This window comes from Eriocheir sinensis, chromosome 14 (genome assembly GCF_024679095.1).
Source record: "Eriocheir sinensis breed Jianghai 21 chromosome 14, ASM2467909v1, whole genome shotgun sequence".
In the NCBI taxonomy this organism is placed as follows: domain Eukaryota; kingdom Metazoa; phylum Arthropoda; class Malacostraca; order Decapoda; family Varunidae; genus Eriocheir; species Eriocheir sinensis.
Window position 1 is genome coordinate 16,758,001 of NC_066522.1, and position 23,328 is coordinate 16,781,328.

Here is a 23,328-nt window from a genome sequence, read left to right on the forward strand (position 1 = left end):
TCCATAGACCATTTAATGACGGAAAACCAATTACGTGAAAGAATAATTGGCTCCTCCCACGGAACGGCCGCTATTGGCGCAGCGTTTCTGGTCCGCTGCAGCTGATTGGTCGGCGCGCGGCAGAGGCGGGCGGCACGGACCGACCCGAGGAATAATTGTTAATCGGCGGGGGAAAAAAAAAGAATACGGAAAAAAGAGGATAGTACTTTCTTTTTGATGAATGTGTTGAAGAAGTGAATGATGGAGGACACTTACTTATCTCCTCCCTGAAGTGTAATGAATGCCAGGCCGGAGCGATGCAAGAAACCAAGGTGGGTGACGGATGCGAAAAAAAGAGTATAGTACTTTTTTTTAATTAATGTATTGAAGAAGTGAGTGATGAATGACGCTGATCTTCTCCCTCCCTCCCAATGAATGCCGGGCGGGAGCGATTGAAGGAGGTGAAGGAAAGGGGACGGCGAGGCAAGGAGAGGCGAGGCTATGCTATGCTATGCTGCTCGCCATGTTATAATGAACTCGTGCTGTGTACTGACTTTGTTGCGTGACGGTGCTGCTATGAGAGTGTTGATGTGCTGTGGTGCCCTGCGTAGAGGATATGTCTTAAGCATCACGAGACACTAACACACCACAATCAAGTTCTGCTTTAGATAATGGAACTCTTTGCAAATAATCCACATCAAGGCTGATTTTCAGGTTACCATCATGCGTGTGTTATTTTCAAACCCCCGAGAAGGAAAAAAAAAAGGTTCTACGTATTATTTGGGGCCTAATACCGCCGGCTTAAAGTTCAGAGCGTCGCCGCCAGATGACGCTACCTGTCGCCTACTCGTCTTGGGCTGATCTGAAATTGCCGTTTTCTTGAATATTTACTCTTATCGTTATCGTATTCCCGTTGAAGTAGATAGACACTGATTCGAAAAGTGTCCTAAGATTACTGCTGAATGGATCACCCCAAACGCGGAAGGGAAAATGGCTAGAATATAGGAGAAATTCGTGTATTGATCGGCAGTTTTGTGACGTCACGGTGGGCGGGGCGAAGGACAAGATGGCGACGGTGGACAGGAAGCTAACCCGTTGCGAAGAAGTATAGCTAGCACACACACACACACACACACACACACACTATTACAGAAGCATTGTTTGAGTCGCACCTTCAGGAGTTTCCGTTTCGAGACGCTGCGACTGTCGGAGAAGAAACGAGCGAATTAGTTTGTCTCTAACAGAAGGAAAGTTACGAAAAGAATGTTTGCAGTATTTTCAATTGTGTGTGTGTGTGAGAGAGAGAGAGAGAGAGAGAGAGAGAGAGAGAGAGAGAGAGATGAAAAGCAACAATGTTCGTTCGTATACGTGCCAAACTATTTATATATGTCCGTGTCCATCACAGTTCAACCTTCAATAACTCTCTACATCGTTCACACAGCTTAAAAACATTTCATTCGTAGAGAAGCAAAGTATTGTTGTGCTCTGTAATAATACGATGCAGTTTATTTGAATGATTTTGTGTCGATATCGAGAAACTATCATGGCGAACTTATGCTCAAAGAGTCTGTATGGCAAATGAGGCTGCTCTCTCTCTCTCTCTCTCTCTCTCTCTCTCTCTCTCTCTCTCTCTCTCAATATGACTCGATTTTGTGAAAAGTGTTATTTATTTTGTTGTACAGAGAGCGAATCAACCTTTGCAACCTATAAACCTCTATGCTGCTATTATGTTATGACCCGTGGACGCTACTACATAATTCCATCCTCCTAAAGACGGTACGTGTATATGAAGCTCCGATACTGTTTCGAACCTTAGCTTGACTTGGGAGGGGTAGCAAGACCCATCCCCTTCCTTTGCAACAATTATAACAGTAACACCATCATAAGCAACAACTGCGTATAGATTTAAGAGAGATAAAGAAAGTAAACAGTAATAACAGTAACATCATCATAATCAACAGCACGTAACTATAAGAGAGAAAAATCATCAGAAAAAAGTAAACCAGCACTTGAATCATCCACAGATCGAGGGGCCATCAGCATCTTTGACCAGCACTTCCCTCCTCGCTGCACCACGCCTCGCCCCGCCCCGTGCCTCCACCACCACCACCACCCCGCCCAGTCTGCCGAGGGCCGCCACGACGTGAGGGTGACGGTACACACTCCGCGGCGCCTCACCTCACCCGACTCCATGAAGACCCGCCCGCCCTGAACACAGCGTGATGCACCCACGCCCAAAGGTAGGTTATAATAATGGTGCATGGTTCATTGTGTGGTGATTGTGTAGGGGTAAACGAAATAGGGAAGAAAAAGCTAAGGGAGTAGTTATTTGTATCAACAAGTAACTAATGAAGGTAATGGCTTCCGTATAATTCTGTCTTATACATGAGAGCTATGTATGGCTTCAAACTAACCCGTATAGCTTGTTAGTATTCAGCAAGGCAAACATATTGATTTACTTGGATTTATTTGGAAGGGGTTGTTTAGTTCATGCGAGCGGAGGAGGTGGAGGGAGAAGGCCAAGTATATCATGACTTGTATCGGGATAAAGGAAAAAAAATCAACAAAAGCCTATTTAGCATACTAGTAAAACCGGAAAGAGACAGATTACCACGCTGCCAAGGTTTAAAAGTGATCCAAGAATATCCCAAAGTTAGGCAGCTTAGATCATATATATGTTAAAGGAAACGCTGCCTCTCTTACACCCAATTACACCCAAATGCTGCCGTTGGTCGGGAACGAACTCTTCCTTTCGGTCACGAGCCGAGCGACTTACCCGCAACCACCATGTGTGTTGCAAAGAAACAGTGATGGTAGATCAGTCACATTTGCAAGTTATTAATAGTCACTCCAGAGCATAGGAGTGATAGATAGGCTGACTGTGATTACACTGACCAGCCCTTATAAAATCATATATAGCTCTTCGATAAAGAAAGCCTTACATGTATATTCAAGATTTTATTTCGGGCAAGAAAATATAATAGATGTCTAATCACTTGATTGTGTTTAAAGTTACTTGCACATGCAATTTATGCGTAAAGAACTTGTTTGTCGCATTCATGGTTCGAAGGATTGCAGATATTGTGCAAGATGGTGCATGTGTGTGTGAGTGGCGGGGACAGGTTTATAATTTAATGCACTGATTGTATTGACCTTTCATTTCCTTTATTTGCAGCCCGTTTATAGGCCTTTTCAGATTCTTACATTTTCCTCCTCGCATTTCATATAGGCAATCTAAAGCTAAGCAAGTGTTTATCCACAGATGGTTGGCGGCGGCGGTGGTCGTGGTGGCAGCGGCTGGGGTGACCAAGACGCGGGAGCAGCAGTGACAGCGGCGGCAGTGGCGGTGAAGTATAATTATTGTAGAGGTTGCAAGAGTAATCCATCGAGAAGTAGTATGAATTATTTAAAAGTACATAGACCAAGTAAAAGGGTAGGAAGGAAAGGGGGTCAGTGGAAGGGGGTGAGGTCAAGGGGAAAGGAGTGAGGGGAGAGAGGAGACGGGAAAGGAAGAGGGGAAGAGGGTTAGGGGGTGAGGTAAGGGGAGTGAGGTTAAGAAGCATTTATTACCACTATACGAGCAGCAGCAACCACGTTCTATCACATTACGTCTTTCTTTATGCATTAATTTGTGTAGCTGGGAGCTTCGTGGTGCAGTGGTTAGCACACTCGGCTCACAACCGAGAGAGCCCGGGTTCGATTCCCGGGCGGAGTGGAAAAATTTGGGCAGCTTTTCCGATATCCTACGCCCCTGTCCACCCAGCAGTGAATGGGTACCAGGTATTAATCGGAGGTTGTGTCCCGTCTCCTAGGATCTGTTCCCTTCTCCTATAATTCCTTCCCCTCCTGTCTCTCTCCGGCATATGACCACAGATGTTGCGCCGACTAAACGAAACTTTCCATCTTTGTTTGTGTAGCTTATATAATCTCTCTCTCTCTGTCTCTCACCTGGTTTATCCGTTTTCTTTCTGTTCCCATGAATCTCTCTTCTCTACTGATGTCCACTATAATAGTCTGCACCATCAGTTTGCGCTTCGTATCTGACATTTCCTTCCTCCCACATTTCTTTCTCAGTTTCTTATTGATCCTGTTTCTCTTATATACTTTTCACACGAGACTGTAGCGTGTTACTGTATTGACGCAAGCTAATTATAGTGGCATGGTGAGAGAGTGTGTGTGTGTGTGTGTGTGACTGACTGACTGACTGACTGACTGACGATGGTGGTGTTCCTCAGGAGTGTTACATCACCCTCTCTCTTTTTACTGTTCAATGATGGGCTTTCCAAAACTAACTTATACCTATATTCAAATGCCAATCACTTTCCTACAAGATTTATCGAATATCCGTCACAACAAGAATTACGCAGTTCAGTGTTAGTTGCTAAGGAGCTTTCCATTATTTCAGACGGACAGATGAAGTGAGTGGAAAATACAATGGTGCCAGACGTCAGAGGTCATTTCTCCTCGTGCAGTGCTTCAAGAGCCATCACCAAAACCTCCAACGACTCCAACGACTCCGCATCGATTACTGCATCTGCAAAATTAAGGTCGGTGCTCCTCCATGGTATTGCCAACATGCATGTACCACAATGACTTTGGTCCATAGCTCTGCATTATTCTCAGTTCTTACAAGTGTTGAAAAGTGATGGGGCAAGGAATCAACCCCGCCTCACTCACGTGTACACAGAAAAAAAAAAGCTGAATATACCCCCCCCCTCTCCCACATATTTCACAGCATTTACTCCTAGGATACAGGCCAGTATCAACAACCAATCCATGCATGACTCCCCCAGTCACATGAGATCCCAGAGTGCCTAACGATGCACTGAATCAAACCTCTTATAGAGAATGACATAGGCTGCAAATGACCCTTGTCATGACACCAGCTGCCTTTCCACTCCTCAACTTGCCACCACCTCATCAATTGTTTGTTTCACTCTGCAACGATAATGTTAATGACAACACTTTGATGTATTTAAAGTCTTTTTTTATATTTTATGAAATTACAATTCTTATGTTATTTCAGTAAGCTATGAGACAAGTGAAAATGGCAAATAACATTGTATACTCACGTTGGCGTGATTCACATGAGAAAACAACATGACCCAACATAACAAAATAGTAACCCTATACCTTACCGTACATGAGCTTTATCATAATTAAAAGTAATTGTAATGCATTTTCCTGTAACACACAATCTGCAATGTTATACACAAAACAACGTAGTAACTTTTTTTGTACTTTCCTAAGTATGCCAATCTTAAGTCAGGAATAAGACTAAATGCATTTTTTTTTTAGTTTTTCAATACTGTTTTATGAAACAAACAAAACCACATTGCCATCTGAATAATAATGATATAAAGTTCACAATAACAGTTATTAACCCCATTTACTCTACCTCTTCTATTCTAGAGCAGTAGTATAGTTTATTTTATGAAATTTGCCCAAATAAATTGAATTAAGCCAAAGATACACAGTTTTGTATATTTTAAATAGTGGCACCATCAGGATATCACGAACACAAACATTTTGCTTATACATACATACGTAATATATAATGCTGACATTTTACACACATACAAACCAAGTTTATGCCAAAAAATGGTGCACATTCTCCACTCATACAAGCCCCTCGTCCCTCCCCCCAACACAAGCATTACAGTGAAGTTACATAGTAACCTCATTACTTTGCTACCTGAAGTTTTAGGCATACCAAACAGCTATATACATTTGGGAAGAACTATATGCACATTCCCCATAAAACACCACTGCCAAAAGAACAACTATGGGATGAAAAAGCTTTAAATATAAGTGATGAAAAGTCACAGCAGATAAAAGGCAAATAAGAACTTTCTCAAAACTTGCTATATATAGACATAAAACGTCTACACACATTAGAAAAATAAACCTAAGTAATAATCAACCTCTCCAAACAGTATGGAAAACATTCCATTTTTTTTTTTTTAATTTCAAAAGTAGACATCATAACAAAGTGAGCACCAACTCATCACATCTGTTCTATTAAATCGAGTTGGATAAAACTTCAAACTTTTTTTTAAGGGAATATGCATGTACTCATGCTTGAATTGCAGTGTCATGTCCCTCAGTGTTGGTGGATAAGGCTTTTCATATCCGAGCTTGGCTGAGGTACTGAGTAAGGCACAGACCACTGGCCATGTTAAATTTTAAATTCTTAAATTCGTAACAGGAAGATAATTTACCTTTGTTGCCATCAGGCAAAGGGAACCATGCACATTCAACCAATCCACTGACTTAAAAATGTCTCTAGTTGCATGACATTGGTAACACATGCTCTTCAAGGGCAAGGGCACCTTTCATTCTGCTCTTCCAATATCACAAAGGGGTTTTCACTATTTTTATGCAATTTCACCCACCACAACAATTGTTACCATTAAAGCTAGGTATATTTCTAATGAATGATAACGTTATGGGCATGCCTTGACGACATCTGCAAGCAACACAGTTAAAAATTTTCCATAATCTATTTTGTCATTCAAGTCATGTCAGTATAGTACACTACTCATTCTGTAATGAGCAAGTCACCTAAATATTTACAAATATAATCTTCAACCTATTCTATGTTTAAAATACTTCACAGCAAATAAAAAAAAAATAAATATACCTGATGACTGGACTGTAGCAGCACAGCTACAGTCATCATCATTTTCACCATCACTAGCAAATATGATTGATTTGTTATAATTTAACAAGTATGAGCAATTTTATGAATTTCACTAATATTTGGATATTTGCATATCTGGAATATAACAATTTATGGCTTCTAAAAATATAAAAATAAGCATTCTTTTATGAGTGAGTCGATAATTAGTAAAACTGAAGTACTAAATGAAAGTAAACTAATTCAGTCATACCTATAATTTCTCCCGTTGTGGCAGACTCTGGCTCTACAGCTGTACACTCATTTATGCATTTATTCACTTTGGCAAAAAGTGACTTGGCTTACAGCTTGGGAAGAAAGAAGGCTACATACTCGTGCTGGGTGAAGGAGGAACTGGAACTGGGTCTGTTTTAGGCCTTATGATGGGAGTCGGTACAGAGCCTGACGATGCAGCTGCTCTTCCTGTAGCCTCAGCATCAGAGTTTGTGGTATTTAGTACAGTGGTTTTAGAGGAATTTTTGGAAGCTTCTGTCTTCCCTGGAACATCCTGTTTATGCTTTGACTGACTGAATGCTTTGCTGCTATCATTACCTTTCATCTGGGCTGGAACTTTATTTGTAGACATGGCATTAGCCTTGTGTTGAATCTGCTTGGCTTTCCTATAATTACCAGTCACATCATTTCTCTGCCAATGTGTTTGTCCACTTGCATGTCTACTTCTTGATCCACTGACCTGCAAAGTGATGAAAAGCAAGTATTATAAGTTCTCATTTATCTGTCATGCACTACTATTTTTTTCACCTTTTCCATACACCTCATATCCAATTACTATTTCAGTTGTCCTAACCACTGGCAATCTCCCTCCTTTCTATTTCCCATTAATCTAAATTTTCTCTCATCCTTCATTTTATTACTATGGCAAAGTTGTCATAATTATCAAAGAATTCTCTCACATCCAATACATCATGCTTAAACTTACTGTCCACAGGTATATGTTAATCTCTTCCCCTTCCACAAGGTAGTGATTGATCATTACTATTTATTCCAACAACAATCCCAGTTACCTGTGCACACCAGGCACTTCAGTTTTTACTTCACCATGATGTTGAGTGAATCTCTCGTTGAGACGATGAAAAGAAAATGCACTGCAGATGTCTTACCCTGGCAAAGCTGTGTCCCCCCGAGCTGTTCCTGACTCTGGCATGGTGATACGGGTGGTAGTCTCTATTGCCTGGGTCCCCGTCACCCTCTGAGGCTCGCCGCTCACGTCTCCTCACCCCACCGCTGCCATATCTTTGGTAGTCGTCATGGGCTGCCATCGCAGAGCTTTCATTTTCTGATATTGTGCGGGATCGAGCTTTTCTGGCCTCTTTTGCTGCATCATATTCTTCTGGCTGAAAATTTGAATAAGAACATGAGTCTTCAAGAGGTATGATGGATTAGAGCAGCTCCTATAACAAAACTAACACTACCTCTCCATGAATTTACTTAACTTTATGTACATAAAGTATCAATCACATAAGCACTTGCCACATGACTCCCAGGCCTGTTCCACTCTGTACTTCTCTATTTGTAAATCAAATTTAGTGAATTATCAAAACAACCATTTGTTCCCCTAATATTAAAATTCACAGACCAAAATTACCTGAAACTGAACATTTCAATAAATACTGACATAAAAGTTCTTTAACAAACCATTTAACCCATACAGCCTCGCGCTATTTTGAGCTTTTTTTCACCTCTATCCCCAGCCCCTATCAATTTTTTTTTTTTTTTTTTGCATAAATCAATTGTAAATGATCTAAAACTATGGGTAAAAGGTGTATAACACTCATGTTGGCTTATCATTGCCTCTGTGGGGGATGGTTATGGAGAGCACTACTGTGTGACCTCCCTCATCTTGCGTGCCATTCTGACGCTGTATTATTCTTGCTTTAGCAATGTTTCTAAGCAGTATGATTGTCTCTTTGATTATGTACATGCACAACTGTGTAAAATTTATAGTAATAACTAAATATATACTATTTGTGTGTGTAAATTTATACCATACATTCACTTTTATTGCTGCGTCTCTGTTGATCTTACTGTCACTCATTGTCATCTTGGTAATAATAGGTAAGAAACACAAAATGTTTTTGATATAGTCTAGTTAGCATTCTTTTTTGCTCATTTAGAACTGCACTTGGGTGTGCTGAGTTCACTATGGCTGTGGCTGGGTGTGGCAGGAGTCAGGCAATGCTCTCTCTGAAAGAGACAGAGAGAGCTACCACGTCTCCAGTTTGAAAAACCTTGGCTACCATACAAGCCACGTAAGTAAAGGGAGACGGTGGTGTCGGATATAGACGGCAGCGGGGCTGTAAGGGTTAATGTTTTAAATTTACGTTTATTGAAAGAAAGTTTAGCAAAGAAAATTTACAGGTTACCTCCTTACCCAATCAGTAAAATTAAGCCTATGAATCAAGAAATTTTTGACATTTGAAATTTTTATTTTAGAGACGAGGTCAAGAAGGCAGACTGACACCCTGGAGGAAATTTTAGCGAGTGAGAGTAGCAAGTGAACACATAGCCAATGATGCAGACAACGCAACGACAGCCTCTCCCCTAGTTTCACGTTTTCTTTCCCGACCCTCTCTCAAAAAACCCTGCAGTTCTGACGTGCTCAGCTTTTAGGGAAAAATGTAAACATTTGCCAGCCTGAAACCAGATAATTAGAATATGATCACGTGGAAGAAAAGGTACAGGTACTGACAGAAGTAGCTGCAGAAGTGGTAGCTCAAAGCCAGCATTAATTCCAAAAACTTAAGTCATGTTACAATGCTGGTCACCAATTGACAAATACAACATATTTACTATGTTTTTTTTACATGTTAAAATACATCACCAATGCCATGAGGGATACTTTTAGTCAGTAAGCTGGAAAAAAAAAGGAATCCTTACCATTTCAACTCTGAAGTCCTCTATGCTTTTGTATTTTGCTACTCTCTCCTTCAGTCGGTCTTGTACAATCAGGTTCCCACCATTTTTATAATATTTGAGAAATGCCCAAAACTTTTCAAGTCCATAAAGCTGCCCATATTCCATATCTCGGATAGTTTCTTCTTGGAAGTCATTATAAATTTCATCTCTGTAATGCTTCTCTAATCCATAACTGAAGAAGCGGAAGAGACATTCCAGGCCATATCTGTAAATAATGAGATGATTTGTAAAACAATGCTATATAGTTAAAGTAAAGTGAGAAAGATCAATTTGTAATATCATTCTATGATATCATTTGTGCTTCACCTCCCTCTTACTTCTCATGCTTCTGGTGCATGAATGCACCAAAAATCATGTTTGAAGTCCACATGGACTTTAATAAATAATGGACAAAAATGAAAACAGGAATGTAAAACTTTACCTGTATCCAACTTTGGCATCTTCATTTGCTAGTCTTCGGAACTCTTCATACATTTTTCTATTGAAGTGTTCTCTAAGGAAGAAAGACCAGAAACGGTACAGTGTGTTCATCTCTGCACTCTGGCCGATGCCGAGTCTTTTGCGTTCTGAAAAACAATCGTGAACAGTGGTGTCAGCACTTTCAACAATGGTAGTAGACAATGATCTAAACACTCATAGTTCAACTTGCAGCTATGATTTTTTTATTCAAATAAAATTTCCTAAGAAATAGTGTGTGCGATATCTAACCTCATAAGTTAACTAAGCAACTTGAGTAAATCTCCCCATCACTCTTCTTCATGAACAGCAACAACTTTGTTCATACAAACTACTATGCTAAAATGTTTAGGCACTGCCCCACAATGTTTGTACTTCCAATAGATCAGTTCTGGCCTATACATTTAATTTATTAATGAAATCTGCACTGAAGAAAAACTGGCACTGCTCCAGTAATCCCTTGCATTCTTCAAACAACAGTCGCAGTTTTTAGTGATATTTCCACTATACGAAAATAATATATTGTATTATAAAAATTTTAAAAATTATGCTTTCAGTTGACATTCATTATATTTTATCTTATTTGTCCTCACCTTTCAAACACCTGGCCCGGTACTTGTGATAAACCTGCTGCGTGAATCCATTTTCCTTCAGAAGAGAATGCGAAGGGTGTTGGAAGGTGGGGAGGGAGCCTGGCAGTGACCCGTAGGACCCATAGCTGCTACCAAAGCTACCAGAAAGTTGATTCTCATTTGGACTTGCATTCAAATCACTGTAAAGGAAAATACACAGGAATTATTATCAACTTCGGTAAATCTTCATGCATACACTATTGGACCGAGATGAGATCCAGACTTAACTGATTCACTTTCCACTCAAATAGTCTCTCAATATACTCTAACAAAAGGACATAATTCTAATCAAGTACATGAAGTTTTATGAAGAATTTGCACTAAGCTTTTCCAAGATGGGTCAGTCTGCCTGGGGGCCAAAATAAAAAAAAGTACTTTCTCTCTCAGTCTTATCGATCCTTTCATGCTCATAATTTATGCTCATGCACTAGAGCTTGTATCTACTTTATTTCCTTTACATTCCCCCAAGGCTATCTAATTTGTTTTACTTGGCATCTCCACTCCTGTTGGGCATAACAAAATTAGCTCTGGCATGTTTTCTCTTGAACTTATTTTTGCTCTAATCAACATAAACATTTTTTCCAACAACTACAACTCATCCTCAGCTCTCAAAAATACCGGTCTGCCATCTGCAACCACCTACCTCCAGACTGCTTCATCCAACTTCTACTTTTATCTCTTTCAGAATGCTATTGACATGGTTATGTTAATCACGTTTAAACCCAATACCACCATTAAATCTTGCACATCACCATTCACCTGTATATTGGTGCTTGTTGTAGGGGTAACCACCGTTTCCTGCCTAACACATGATGTGTTACACTACTAGTCTTCACACACCCCACCTGATTGAGTTTGTGCGTGGCTTGTGTTCCCTGGAGTCCATGACCCAGCCCACATGACTCTCCACTGGTGGGTTGTGGGAATGACGCGTCTTCTTCTTGCGAGGTGTCCGCTGATCTACATTGGCCTTATCCTTCACCACGGGGAAGAAGCGAGCTGCCTTTCTTGATCTTGGTGTCTTTGGAGTTGGCGGAACAATGTCTTCATATGGATCCTCCGCTCCCTGAATGGAAACTTTCATGAGTAAGAAAAAAGTAGGAGGCACAATAAGCCTACTTCAGAGATCTGTTACAAACCAAGAACTAAGAATGATAAAACAATTGTTAAATATTTTTAGTTTTCAATCAGGGATGAAAAAACAATATTCCAATTGTATCACTTTTTTAGAAAGACATCTATCGGTTACGAATCTCACAGGAGAAGCGTTACACTACCATGCAGCAGTGTTGCCGCCTTACCTTAACAACATGCAACTCACTCAAGTTAAAAGGGAGGCTATAAGAGGAGCATTTAGTCTCTTCTCCCACCACTGCTTTAAGATGGTTGAAGGAAGACCAACATGTTAGCATACCTGAAGAAGGTGCAGGGGAGGGGGAGGGGGAGGGACCTCTTGGTTAGCGGGGACAGGTGGGTTGTTGGGTTGCAATGAATCCATCACCTCTTGGCTGATTACAGTGACCTGCTGGGTCAAGCCTCCACTCGTGGTCCTTGACTGTGGGAACTGAAAATCAGAAAATAATTTTTATTTACATCTCATATTTTTAATCATAAATACATCTGCACAATGGATACTCGCTGAACAAAAGTCTGGCAATATAGACCCATTCTGGATTGGATACAACAGTGGAGACCCTGGGTATGCACCTCCCTATGACAGTGGCACATATCAGGATACGTAGATTTCCACTCACCCACTCATTGTCTTCCCACAGGTCTTGTTCGTAATAGTAAAGGCCATCATTGATAACTTTTGCCAATTCCTGAGTAATCTTGGTGCGTGATGTCCAGTCTCCCGTCCTGTCGTAGCCACCATGCTTGGGAGGGCGTGTGGTGGGTGCGGTGCTGGTGCTTGGAGCTGCTCCTGCACTGGCACCTGCACTGGCACCTGCACTGGCACCTACACTGGCACCTACACTGGCACCCGCAGCGGAGGGCGGAGACTGGGTCACGATGAGAAGCTTATACACATCTTGGTCGCTGATTTCATAGTCACTTTCATCATCTGACCTGTGGGAGAAACATTTTAAGCATTTTTAAGACAAGTCCAATCAATTGTGGATGGTGAAATAAGCATAATCTGATATAAAGAAGATAGCCTATTAGAAACAATTTATCTATCAATCTATTTAACTACAATTATCTATCTGTATCATCTTTTTTACCCTCATTTTTGAAGCCATAGTGAAAAGCTAATATGAACATCAGATCAAACATTAACCATGAAAGCAGAGAACAGATGACAGTATATTCTAAAATGATATTTGTGTGCACTACTCACCATTCACTGAAGTCGTGCTGTCTTCCTGTCGATGGTAACACTTCAAGTTCTTCATCAAACTGGAAATCTAACTCTTCTCTGGTGTCTTTGCTGGTGTCTTTACTGAAGTTGAGTGGCTCCTGCGCTGCGCTGCTCCGACTGGGTTTTGACTTTTCTCTTTTGGCCTCGCTGGACTGTTTTAGATCCTTCTCTTTACTCTCAGTGTCCCGCTTTAGTCGACCTTTTCGTTTCACCTGGGAAAGGAATAATCATTTAATTCCAAATACTGATTTCTTCTGAAGAGGGGGATAAAATCAAATGTTGACAAAAAATAGTGGTTAATAACCTGCGCACTGCTGACTCTTCCTAAGATGGGACAAAATAGTGATTGTTCTGATACGTAAAGAAGACAACCAGGGTAAGATATACTGAGTATGATTTAAAGAATATTGAAGAACCATTTAGTAAGACAAACAATTATAATGACGACTCTGTAATAAAGAATGTGTCAGGGATCTGGGTGGTGTACCAATAGCATGCTTATTTGACCCTCAACACAGAGCATTAAAGCTACTGAATAACAACAATAGAGGGCGATCCAGGAAGGTGGAGAGAAACATATATATCAGCAGGAGCACCTATTGGCTATCCTCAAGAGAACACAAACTGCAGAGAATTTACCTCAGTCCAGTCGTCTCCATTCGGAGCTACTTTTTTGCTATTTTCTGAAATGAAAAAAAAAAAGTGTTTGAATCTGTGTTTTAAGGAAACAATCTAAAATTCATGGCTGTGGATTAATGTTGTTAGCATACATATCTTGGTAAGATACAACCTGTCTACTCATTACCAAGTCATTCTGACAAACAAACAAAATATAGTTCCTAGAAAATCATGATTTGAATTACAGAAACACCTAATACACATACCTGAAGGTACAGTGGCTTTTTCATTCTTAGCTTGTGGTACAGATGGAATGAATTCTGGTTGTGCTGGATCAAGTTCACTCTGAAGAGGAGTGAATTCTGGAACCTCCGGGTCCATGACTGCTGTGGGTTTGGAGGGTGTGGATACAGGCTTTTCACTTGGAGGATCCTCCTTTGTAACTGTGTCAGAAGCACTGCTGGTGGGGATGGTGGTTGGAGGGGAAGAACTAGAGGCAGTAGAAGGAAGACTATTGGCTGTGGAGGATGACGGATGATCACTAGAGGAAGAAGGATTATTTGGTGTGCATAATTCAGCCTTAGGAATTGAAGTGTTATCCGTTGTGGAGGATATACTTTTGGGGGCATCTGGTAAAGTAGTAGTTGTGGTAGTGATAGCATCAGAGACTGTTTCACTGGTTGTAGGAGCAGGTGAGTTCTTATCATTGGCTATGGAGGTCTGGAGTGTGTGTGACATGGGATCTATGGCAGCTTGAGAAGTACCACCTGGAGCTGAAGCCAGGAGGGCCTGGAGGGGTCCAACAGCTGCATCCTCCAAAGGCCACTTCATTGGTTCATGTTTCGTGCGTAACTGGAAAAGGGGAAAAAGTAAAAATCATACAGTATAATATATGATGGGTAACCATCTTATTACAGGCAAAACATTCAAGAGGCTAAAGTAGTGTCTTTTCATGTTAAAGTATGTGACATGTTATCTATGATAAACTAATGATTAAAAAAATCTTATATGAAACTTTATTCAAACACTGAGGAATATGATACACATAGTACACAACAAATGTTCAAGATACTAACCCAAACTTCATCTTTAACTTCAAGCTTTTCAGAAGTCTTGCAAACATCTACAATTAGTTTAACATCTTGAGTGAGTTGTTTCATTCGATTAAAGGAAGCAATGAGAGAAACTGGAATGAAGCCATCCTTGGACATCTTTCTTCTCATAAAAATGTCATTAGCTAGGTTTTCTTCACTGAAGTAATATTCCCTGAAAAGAAAAGGAAAAGTCATAATTCATTAATATATGTATTGTTTATGTGTCTACTCAAGCAACTGGCTGCAGGCTGCTGTCTGAGTATCACTTCAAGTCCCCTAATCTGACATTAACTTTAAACATGTAAAGAATTGGGGATATTACAAGCTAAAAATCACAATAATTTTCTATAGCTATCGTCAGTTTAGAAAACACCCTTACAATGCAGTGATTTTTCCTGACCTCAGAAAAAAATGCTAATAAGTTAAAGGAGTCTGGGAAATAATTTTGAGGTACTATAGATCCAAACCACTGCTTCCCAGCAACCCAAAGCCTGCTCTTGAGCCTGACCTTGAGTGTAAAAGATGCAGGGCCATTTTTAGAGGCTCAGGAAAAGGAGGGCCTTACATGCCATCAAAGACAGTGTATCACAAAGCAAACTATGAATAAGACCATGCAAATAATACTTACACCTGTTTCTTGATCTTATCTTTGATTGCAAGTTCATCTTGAGGAACAAATTCAGGGAAGATAAAGCCAACATTAGGAACGAAGAACTGCATAAGATTTGGGTCCTGTAGTACGTAATCTGGAATCTGGAAATAAGAGTTAGGGTGTAGATTCAATTACCATGGTGGAAACAGGTGTTACAAATAAATACAGACATGGTTCTTGCTCAATACTTTCACATTTTTTGAGTGTCAAGAATGTAAATTTAGTGTTATGTTTCCCTCCAGTATCAAATTAAAAAAAAAATCCATTGGAATAACACTTCGATTTGACAATTCAGGACAAGTTTCTCTGTTTTCTATTTCCTGCTGAATATATATTAATGTCTCACAGTGAATAAAATCTCCTTACCTCTGAATACTCTATGAAGTTTTCAAAAGGCTCAGTCGATGGGCTTCGGAAGCCTCTCACCCCCCCGACAGCTGTGCCTCCACGACCTGCTCCTCTACCTCGGCCTCGACCCCTTAGAGAGCCTCCGCGGCCACCTCGGCCCCTCAAGGCACTGCCTGCAGACCTTGCATCAGCCCTCCAGTCAGCAGAGTCTGGGCCACGACCATCACGCCGAAATCCTTTCTCTCTCTTTGGAGGTGGAATGTCTAGTCTTCTCCAGTTTTGCTTTTTAACTACAAAGAAATAATAAACATTATCACTAAACACAGTAAAATCTGTAACTCTGAAGTAACAAATCCTTCAATGAAAACAAGAATCATTTACTGTAGAACATGAATAAATCACACCTTCCACCCACTTAACATTCTTTTCTTCAATTTTACAGTATTTCACAAACCTGAATGTGGTGAGCACTGGTCATGACCAAGAGCATGACGAACAATCACTATCTGCAGCACCAATTACAACTGTACTAATACTGACTGATACATCCTTGAGAAAACCATTTCCAACATATTTGCTGCAGCACTATGTAAATTTTGTTAATTATTCTCAGTACAGTGTTCAGTTTAATTTACTTTTATATTACAAATGATAGGTAACTAGTCCTGAATTGTAATAAATAAAATACAAATAGATATTTTGGTTAGCTGCTGGTACTATCAAACTAGCAATCATTCAATATCTTTACACCACTCCATCTCAACTAAAAATACCGTGCCAGTGGGCGCTATACTCACGTTTATTCTTCTTGTTTTTGGTGGCTTTGGTTGACAGAGTGTTGTTGGTCTGCTGAACCTTGTTGTTGTTGAGTGTCTGGGGAGCCGACGCTTCTCGGTTTTCCTTAAGCGAGTCATCGTCGTGGGATCCTGAATCTTCAGACTTCTCAATTTCTTTGTCAGTATCCTTTATTTTCCTCTCCTCACTCTTTCGCCACTCAGACTTTGTTGTCTAGAACAGGTAATGTAACTTAGGAGATATGCTGGGTACAGTAATCTTTATGGACAGAATTGACTTAAATAAAACATTCTAACTTCCTTAAACTCTCAATGAAATATTAATCTTAAAAGTTGCAAAGTAAGAAATAAAATTAAATAATCTGTCAGGAAACTGTACTTAGAATGCCCACAACAGGATGCCCAGGTTGGTGAAAACTGAAATCCTATTATTGGTTTGGAATATGTAAAATGGTAGAGACATCAGTGACAATAAATTCACAAAATGTAAAAATGGAAACAGGAGACTATGATCCCCACCACTACATGCTATTCTTGCACACTGTTACAATGCTATATCTTTCATGGTGATAAATTCCTCATTGGCATTTCTAACAAACTCATGATATCCCACATTTTCATTTCCGCTCTTCCTTCCTTCTTTCTGAATTTTGTGTTAATTTTTCCGTTCATCTTTCCTTCACTCACTTCTCTCTTGGCCTCAGCATCCCACCACACAGGCTTATGGATAGTTCCAAATTAACTTTCTGACTTAAACCCCAGACTTTATGAAAACCCACCTGTTGCAAATGTATTGCTTCTTGAGCCTGCTGGACCTCCACAAGGGTTGGCCAGTCTGTCTTGTCATTGATGCCATCATCCTAAAACAAGGCAATGATTAGCTGATATTAATACAACCATTCAAGATTATTATACATACATATTCAGAGATGTCTTATAATCTGGTAGTTTGAAATAATTAACCTTTTGCAAACACGATAGCAACTGAATTATTATGTACCCCATCCATACAAACCTTTGTATTGCTCTTCTCTTCCTGCTTGTTGGTGGAGTGAGGAGCGGGTGGGTTGCGGGCTGCCTGTGCTGGGGTTGGGTCGGTGACACTGTTGTCACTGGGAGATGGCTCAGCTGGCATAGGGTCAGGTGCAGAGTGGCCTTGGGTATTCTGTACTGGATGGCTTTTCACTGCCTGGCTTTTCACTGCCACTACTGCCTGGCTTTTCACTGCCACTACTGCCTCAACAACAGGCACTGCAGAAGCATCTGGTGCTGGAGCTGGAGCTGAAGAGACTGGAGGCTGTGTTGTGGGTGCTGCTGGTGCTGGCAAAGCTGGTGCTGGCAAAGCTGGTGCTGGCAAAGCTGGTGCTGGTGATGCAACAGGTGGCGTAGCTGCACCAGTCACAGTCACCACTGGTATTGACTTCTCATTACGTTTGCCTGGAAGAAAAATTACAGGTTATGAACACTATCAAAATTACGTTAACAGTATTTTAGCCCATTTTTTGCTGTTTTCAAAATGTCCTAAAAACATGTAAAAATGGCATGGATATGTAATCATACCAATCCTTAAGTCTAGGTGCTAATTTTGCCCTTCCTAGTAAGCTTCTGCTGTACTGCTCTTTTGCAACAATAAACAATAATAAATGTAAACACTCAACATGGATTCTCTCTGCCTTTTATCATCAGGTGGTATCAGTACATCCTGGTAGGGGAGGATGTTCTCTACGCCACACAGTACAAATGTGAGGATGTATCGACGTGGCTTGCCGTGGTGCAAACTGTGGCATGAATGTCTCATGAAGAGCATGACAGTGACGCACCATGTTGTGGCGTAATGACAAAACGCATCACAGCATCATCACAGTCATCCCCGCCGCGTGCACCGTTACCACTCCCATTCAGCGGTGTTAATTACAGGAACAAAGTCGGTGTCAGTCGGGAGGGGGAATAAGGGGGAGATAAGAGGGGGAGGGTGGGGGCCCGAGGCAACGACAAGCAGTGATTAATTTGCCAAGTTTCCGGAATTATTTTTTTTCATCCCGGTATTATTTCTGAGCAATGTACGGTATTTATAAATGAATGTAATAATCATAACAGTGTATCACGATACATTACAGTATTTAGTAGTAGCAAGTCACTGAAAACGAAGTGCCGCTCCTCAAAACTGTATATTACTTGAAACTTAAGCAAAAAGGAATGGCGGCAGTGGAAAATATTTAGTGCGCATTTCGTAATTCCCGCAGACCAGCACATCCAAGGGCGTAATAATAACAACAACAACTTCTGGCACTCAGTCGTCAGTCTATAATTGGTACTCAAGGGGTTTTAAAACGCCTTCCACGTGTTTCCTCGTCTCGCTTTGATCTGACGACGACCATCCCCGTAAAGCTGCAGTTCATTGCTAAACAACCACAAAGAGCAAGTACGTGTTTCAATGCTTATATGAGCACATCCTTCACCCAGCATCGAGACACTGACAAGCCGCCACTGCACACGGGCTCACAAACTCCGCTAAGATGCTTTAACCCACAACAGCTGCCTAGCCAAGAAAAGAAGGAACAAAAATAATATCGTAGACGTTGTAACAAGAGTAGTAAGTGGCAAGGAAAATACGGGCAGAGAAGCGAGCAGTTTAATTCCTTACGAGTTGCGTCTGTGCTGGCGGAGGAGAACTTTTATAGTGATGCCCCTTGATGCCCATACCACGATACGTTCCGGTGTAATTGACGTCAGAAACCACAAGCGAAATTAGGTATGATGAACAGACGCTCGTGATCGCTGGCTGAGCGTGGCCATGATCCCGCAGCACCGCCATGCCTGAAGCACTTATATATTGGCCTTTCACAAGTGCGCATGTAATTTAACTCTCTGAACTTTGTGATTCGAATTAAAAGCCCGAGTATAGTTATGGACCGTGGTCAAGTTTTCTAATTTATCTTGTTACCGAATTTGCATGCTTTATGACAAAGTTACACTAAATTTTGTAACATTTTGCGTGACGTGTAATGCGGGTACGTTGTGGGTGGTCAGTAACCTATAATATCCGAATAAGTACCTCGGGAAAGAACATGACCTTACCGTACACAGTTAGCCGCATGCGCTTCTACCAACTCAAGGAAAACTTAGCTCCAGACCTTCCTTGAACCTTTTCCTTGAGACATAATTAGGAATCATATCGTCATTTATGTACGATGAAGTGCTAGTATATTCTCATTGGCGTAAAATACGTGAATTTCAGTCCACCTTGACCCGAATACGAGGAAAATTTTCAGATACAAACACGTTTATAAGACTTTGGTGTTCAAGCGAATTAAAGTTGTGATGTTATTCTGCAAGCTGTCACGGTTACTGACAGCGTAAAATATGTTCTATTAAGTGAAACGTATGAGCGAGAATTGTTGTCAGAATAAAAAGTACATTTTGTTTATTCAAAAGTGGAGGTAGAACTGCGAAATATTCAATTGCTCAAGCAATACGCTTTTTACATAGAGGAAGCGGCAACACCGTGTTCCAACAATGTCGTCAACTGAACCGTGGACTCGACTGTTTTCTCATCCATATTTCGTTCATGAGGTAAGTACTACATCGATAATCATCCTTGTGCTGGGCAGGAAAGTTTATATAGGGAAGTTACTCAGATTTCTTGCGTACAAAGGACAGAGGATGCTTACAACATGTTCACGGGCGAGCTTTAAACTGCCAACCCACTGTAGTATATTTCGCATGCTTTTGGCCTATTATTAAGAATTTTAGCCACAAACGCTTCCATACAGGGTGCAAAAAGCTATTCTTGGGAGCCTATTGTTCTTGTTACTGCGTACAAGAGGAGGACCATGTGACTACAGACAGCATTGAAGTCAACGAATGTGACCTCATGCAGCCCAGTTATTTTAAAGATTATGGAACGCTCAGGCTGCTTTGCTGAAAATAAGTCTGATGAAAATACGTGGCTTGTACTTAAATTAATAACGTTAACCAAAAGCTCTAGATCGCAGTGTTACCAGATAAGTGTTTCGCGGAAGGTTTCGATCTGGCATCACTGCTAGAAAGGAAAACATCGGGGAACGAGCATACGGCCAAGTGTAACTCGAGAAAAAGACCCTGGACTCTAAACAGACAGTGTAACGCTACGAAAAACGGCTTATCGTATAGTGACGCTAGAAAAAAAGACCCGGGCCCGAGTGTAACACGGTAGAAAGAACTTGGGCTTACCGTACACAGTGTAACGCTGGAAAAAGACACGGGATCTAGACTGTGTAACTCTAGAAAGAAACTGGGCTTAAATAACACGGAGCGAACGGGGCGTAGCTTACTGTAAAGGCCCGGGGATCGGCGTGCACAGAGTAACGCGTTGAAGAGGCAATGTGCCGTTCGTTGTCACTTATTCTAATTGTGTACTAGGAGCCGCTCGCGGGTTGGAGGGGAGCCATTCGCCGCCTCGCCGCACTGCAGCCCGGTGGATACAAGTGTAGGGCCGCCGTGCAGGACCTCGATTTCTTTGGTTTCGTTCAGGGGGAAGATTATGCTTACCTCCGCAGCGCACGATTTTTTTTTTTTTACAACAATGGATAGAGCTCAAGGGCACACAAAAAAGTAAACAATTTAAAAAAGCCCGCTACTTGCTGCTCCCACAACAAATGAACACAAAAGCAAATTGAATAATGATACTGATAAGGATTATGGACTCCATTGTTTCGTTCAAAAGATTATGCTTAGCCTTACTTGGCACTCCGCAAGTCACGATCATTTACAAACAATAAATAACAACGAAACCAATACAAATAAAATAATGATAAACACAAGTGAAGGACCATCGAACAGGACCAGAGGGGAAGATTATGTTTAGCTTGACTAGTCACTCCGCAACACACGATCGTTTACGAGCAATAAATAAAAACAAGTACCTGCAATAAAAATAATGATAATGAGACAGAAGCACCTTACGCACTAGGGGACGGCCTCGGTGCGCCACGTGTGTTCATTCACGAGGGGTTCATCTTAAAAATGTTTCTATATATATTGTAGTTGAGCCTTCGCCCGTAAGCCTCTTCTCTCTGAGCTGCTCCCCTCTCATGAACCCCGTTACTGGTTCACTCGGATCAGTGGTATCGGTGGTTCACTCTGCCTTTCGAAACTAATTAACAATAAACTGGTAATACTAAGGTTGGTATTGTTAGACACGTTCGCTTCTCACATCAGCTATTTCTAAAGGCTAAGGAGGGAGTCAGTCGGGTTCTAATGAGTGTTTCTTCAGGTTCAGGGTACAGAAGAAGGGTCAAACTACCACCAGGGTCATACAACTACTCCTGGAAATGGGGTTCTAATGAGTGCTTCTTGAGGTTCAGGGTACAGAAGAAGGGTCACACTACCACCAGGGTCATACAACTACTCCTGGAAATGCCCACAACTCCGACGAAAGCCTTGTCAAATATGTGTTCTTTGGCGGCGAAATGTCTTGTAATACGACCCATGTGTTTCGCGGTGTATGAGCTGCCATCGTATCCCCTGGTCGTATCCGTGAGTAATTAAATGGTTGGTATGTGTTCTTGCATGGGCGCCGAAATGTCTTATATTACGGCCCTAAATGAATTCACATAAATCAACAATAAAAACGGCTTCGAGGAATATACAAAGTTACAAACCATTTTTCTTTATAGTTCAGCAGAAAAATGTGAAAGTGTGTGAAAGTAAAAATGATATGAACTTTATAAGGGTGCAGATGACTCACCTCCTCTATCACACACACGGAAAAAAAGGAAGACATTCGCATGACACATCCTTCACATCGCGGCGCCTAAGGTTTGCAGCCCACACTTGTCACGAATATTGAAGACTGAATATGTGTGTGTGTGTGTGTGTGTGTGTGTGTGTGTGTGTGTGTGTGTGTGTGTGTGTGTGTGTGTGTGTGTGTGTCATATAAGTCCCTCCAAGACTTTCCTTTTTGACATTTCAACTATCAAGATTATACAAAACCAAAGAAGCTCTAGGACCAAATTAAAGGCAAACTCAATAAACGAAGCCATCTAAAGTGTTGACAATTTTACGGAAGTGTACTGCATGCCAAAACTTATCGATGACAAAGTACCTACTATAACTAAAGCACACCGGGATAAATTTCATCCTATTTTCTCTAAACAATAAAAAAGTTACAATGACTAAAAAGAAGAGGACTGAACAAACTCATCTTCCGAAACCGCCTCTAAAATGATTTACTATGACCTGCTGTAAAGTACACATCTATGTTTATCGAGGATGACGCAAGAAAGGATAGACACGCCTACTTCCACGGTGATCTGCTTCATAATGTCAGAACGCGCTAACAAATTTCAGGTATTGATGAATGGACTGACATTCTTGAGGCGTGACCATACCTAAACGGGCGGGCAGCAGCAGCGAGGCGGCGGCTGGCAGACAACTGACTGGGGACGGCTTGGCTCGACACGGGAAACACAACACCCCCACCCTACGCCCATCACTGGTGTTTGTGTGTGTGTGTGTTTGTGTGTGTGTGTGTTTGTGTGTGGGGGGGGGGCGGGCGTGTATGTGCGTGGCTATTAATCTGCCTTGAGTTACCGTAATCATTTTAATTTTACCTCATTGCTGTAAATAAAAAAAATAAAAAAACTATCGGGTAAACGAGCTGGTAACATTACTCAGTCGTATACCACATTATTAGTTCCTTAAACATTCTTTCCAGTTATTTTTTTCCCCCTGATTATTAGTAATTTCCTCAATGACTAGTCTTTTTTTTATTTTTCAGTCCTTCCGGCGCTCAGC

The 23,328-nt window shown here is 41.1% G+C and overlaps 1 protein-coding gene across 6 annotated transcripts in view; it reads right to left on the reverse strand.

Annotated features, from left to right (window-relative positions):
• Positions 1–4,944: 4,944 nt before the first annotated feature.
• LOC126998570 (la-related protein 1-like) overlaps positions 4,945–23,328 on the reverse strand; it is a 44,252-nt gene continuing 25,868 nt past the window's right edge. For 3 of the 6 annotated variants that reach the window (XM_050860375.1, XM_050860380.1, XM_050860378.1), the window contains exons 2-18: positions 17,567–17,988; positions 17,331–17,411; positions 16,555–16,765; positions 15,776–16,047; positions 15,386–15,510; positions 14,740–14,929; positions 13,930–14,515; positions 13,685–13,728; positions 13,025–13,257; positions 12,438–12,753; positions 12,098–12,247; positions 11,529–11,749; positions 10,645–10,823; positions 10,017–10,161; positions 9,557–9,800; positions 7,780–8,013; positions 4,945–7,352 (exon numbers count right to left, since the gene is read on the reverse strand). In XM_050860375.1, coding sequence (XP_050716332.1) covers positions 6,984–7,352; positions 7,780–8,013; positions 9,557–9,800; positions 10,017–10,161; positions 10,645–10,823; positions 11,529–11,749; positions 12,098–12,247; positions 12,438–12,753; positions 13,025–13,257; positions 13,685–13,728; positions 13,930–14,515; positions 14,740–14,929; positions 15,386–15,510; positions 15,776–16,047; positions 16,555–16,765; positions 17,331–17,411; positions 17,567–17,988 — 4,022 coding nt within the window. In that variant the 3' untranslated portion in view covers positions 4,945–6,983. Of the gene's footprint in view, positions 7,353–7,779; positions 8,014–8,062; positions 9,314–9,556; positions 9,801–10,016; positions 10,162–10,644; positions 10,824–11,528; positions 11,750–12,097; positions 12,248–12,437; positions 12,754–13,024; positions 13,258–13,684; positions 13,729–13,929; positions 14,516–14,739; positions 14,930–15,385; positions 15,511–15,775; positions 16,048–16,554; positions 16,766–17,330; positions 17,412–17,566; positions 17,989–21,499; positions 21,549–23,328 lie in introns of those variants that run through there. The other 3 variants (XM_050860379.1, XM_050860376.1, XM_050860377.1) reach the window with 3 other exon arrangements.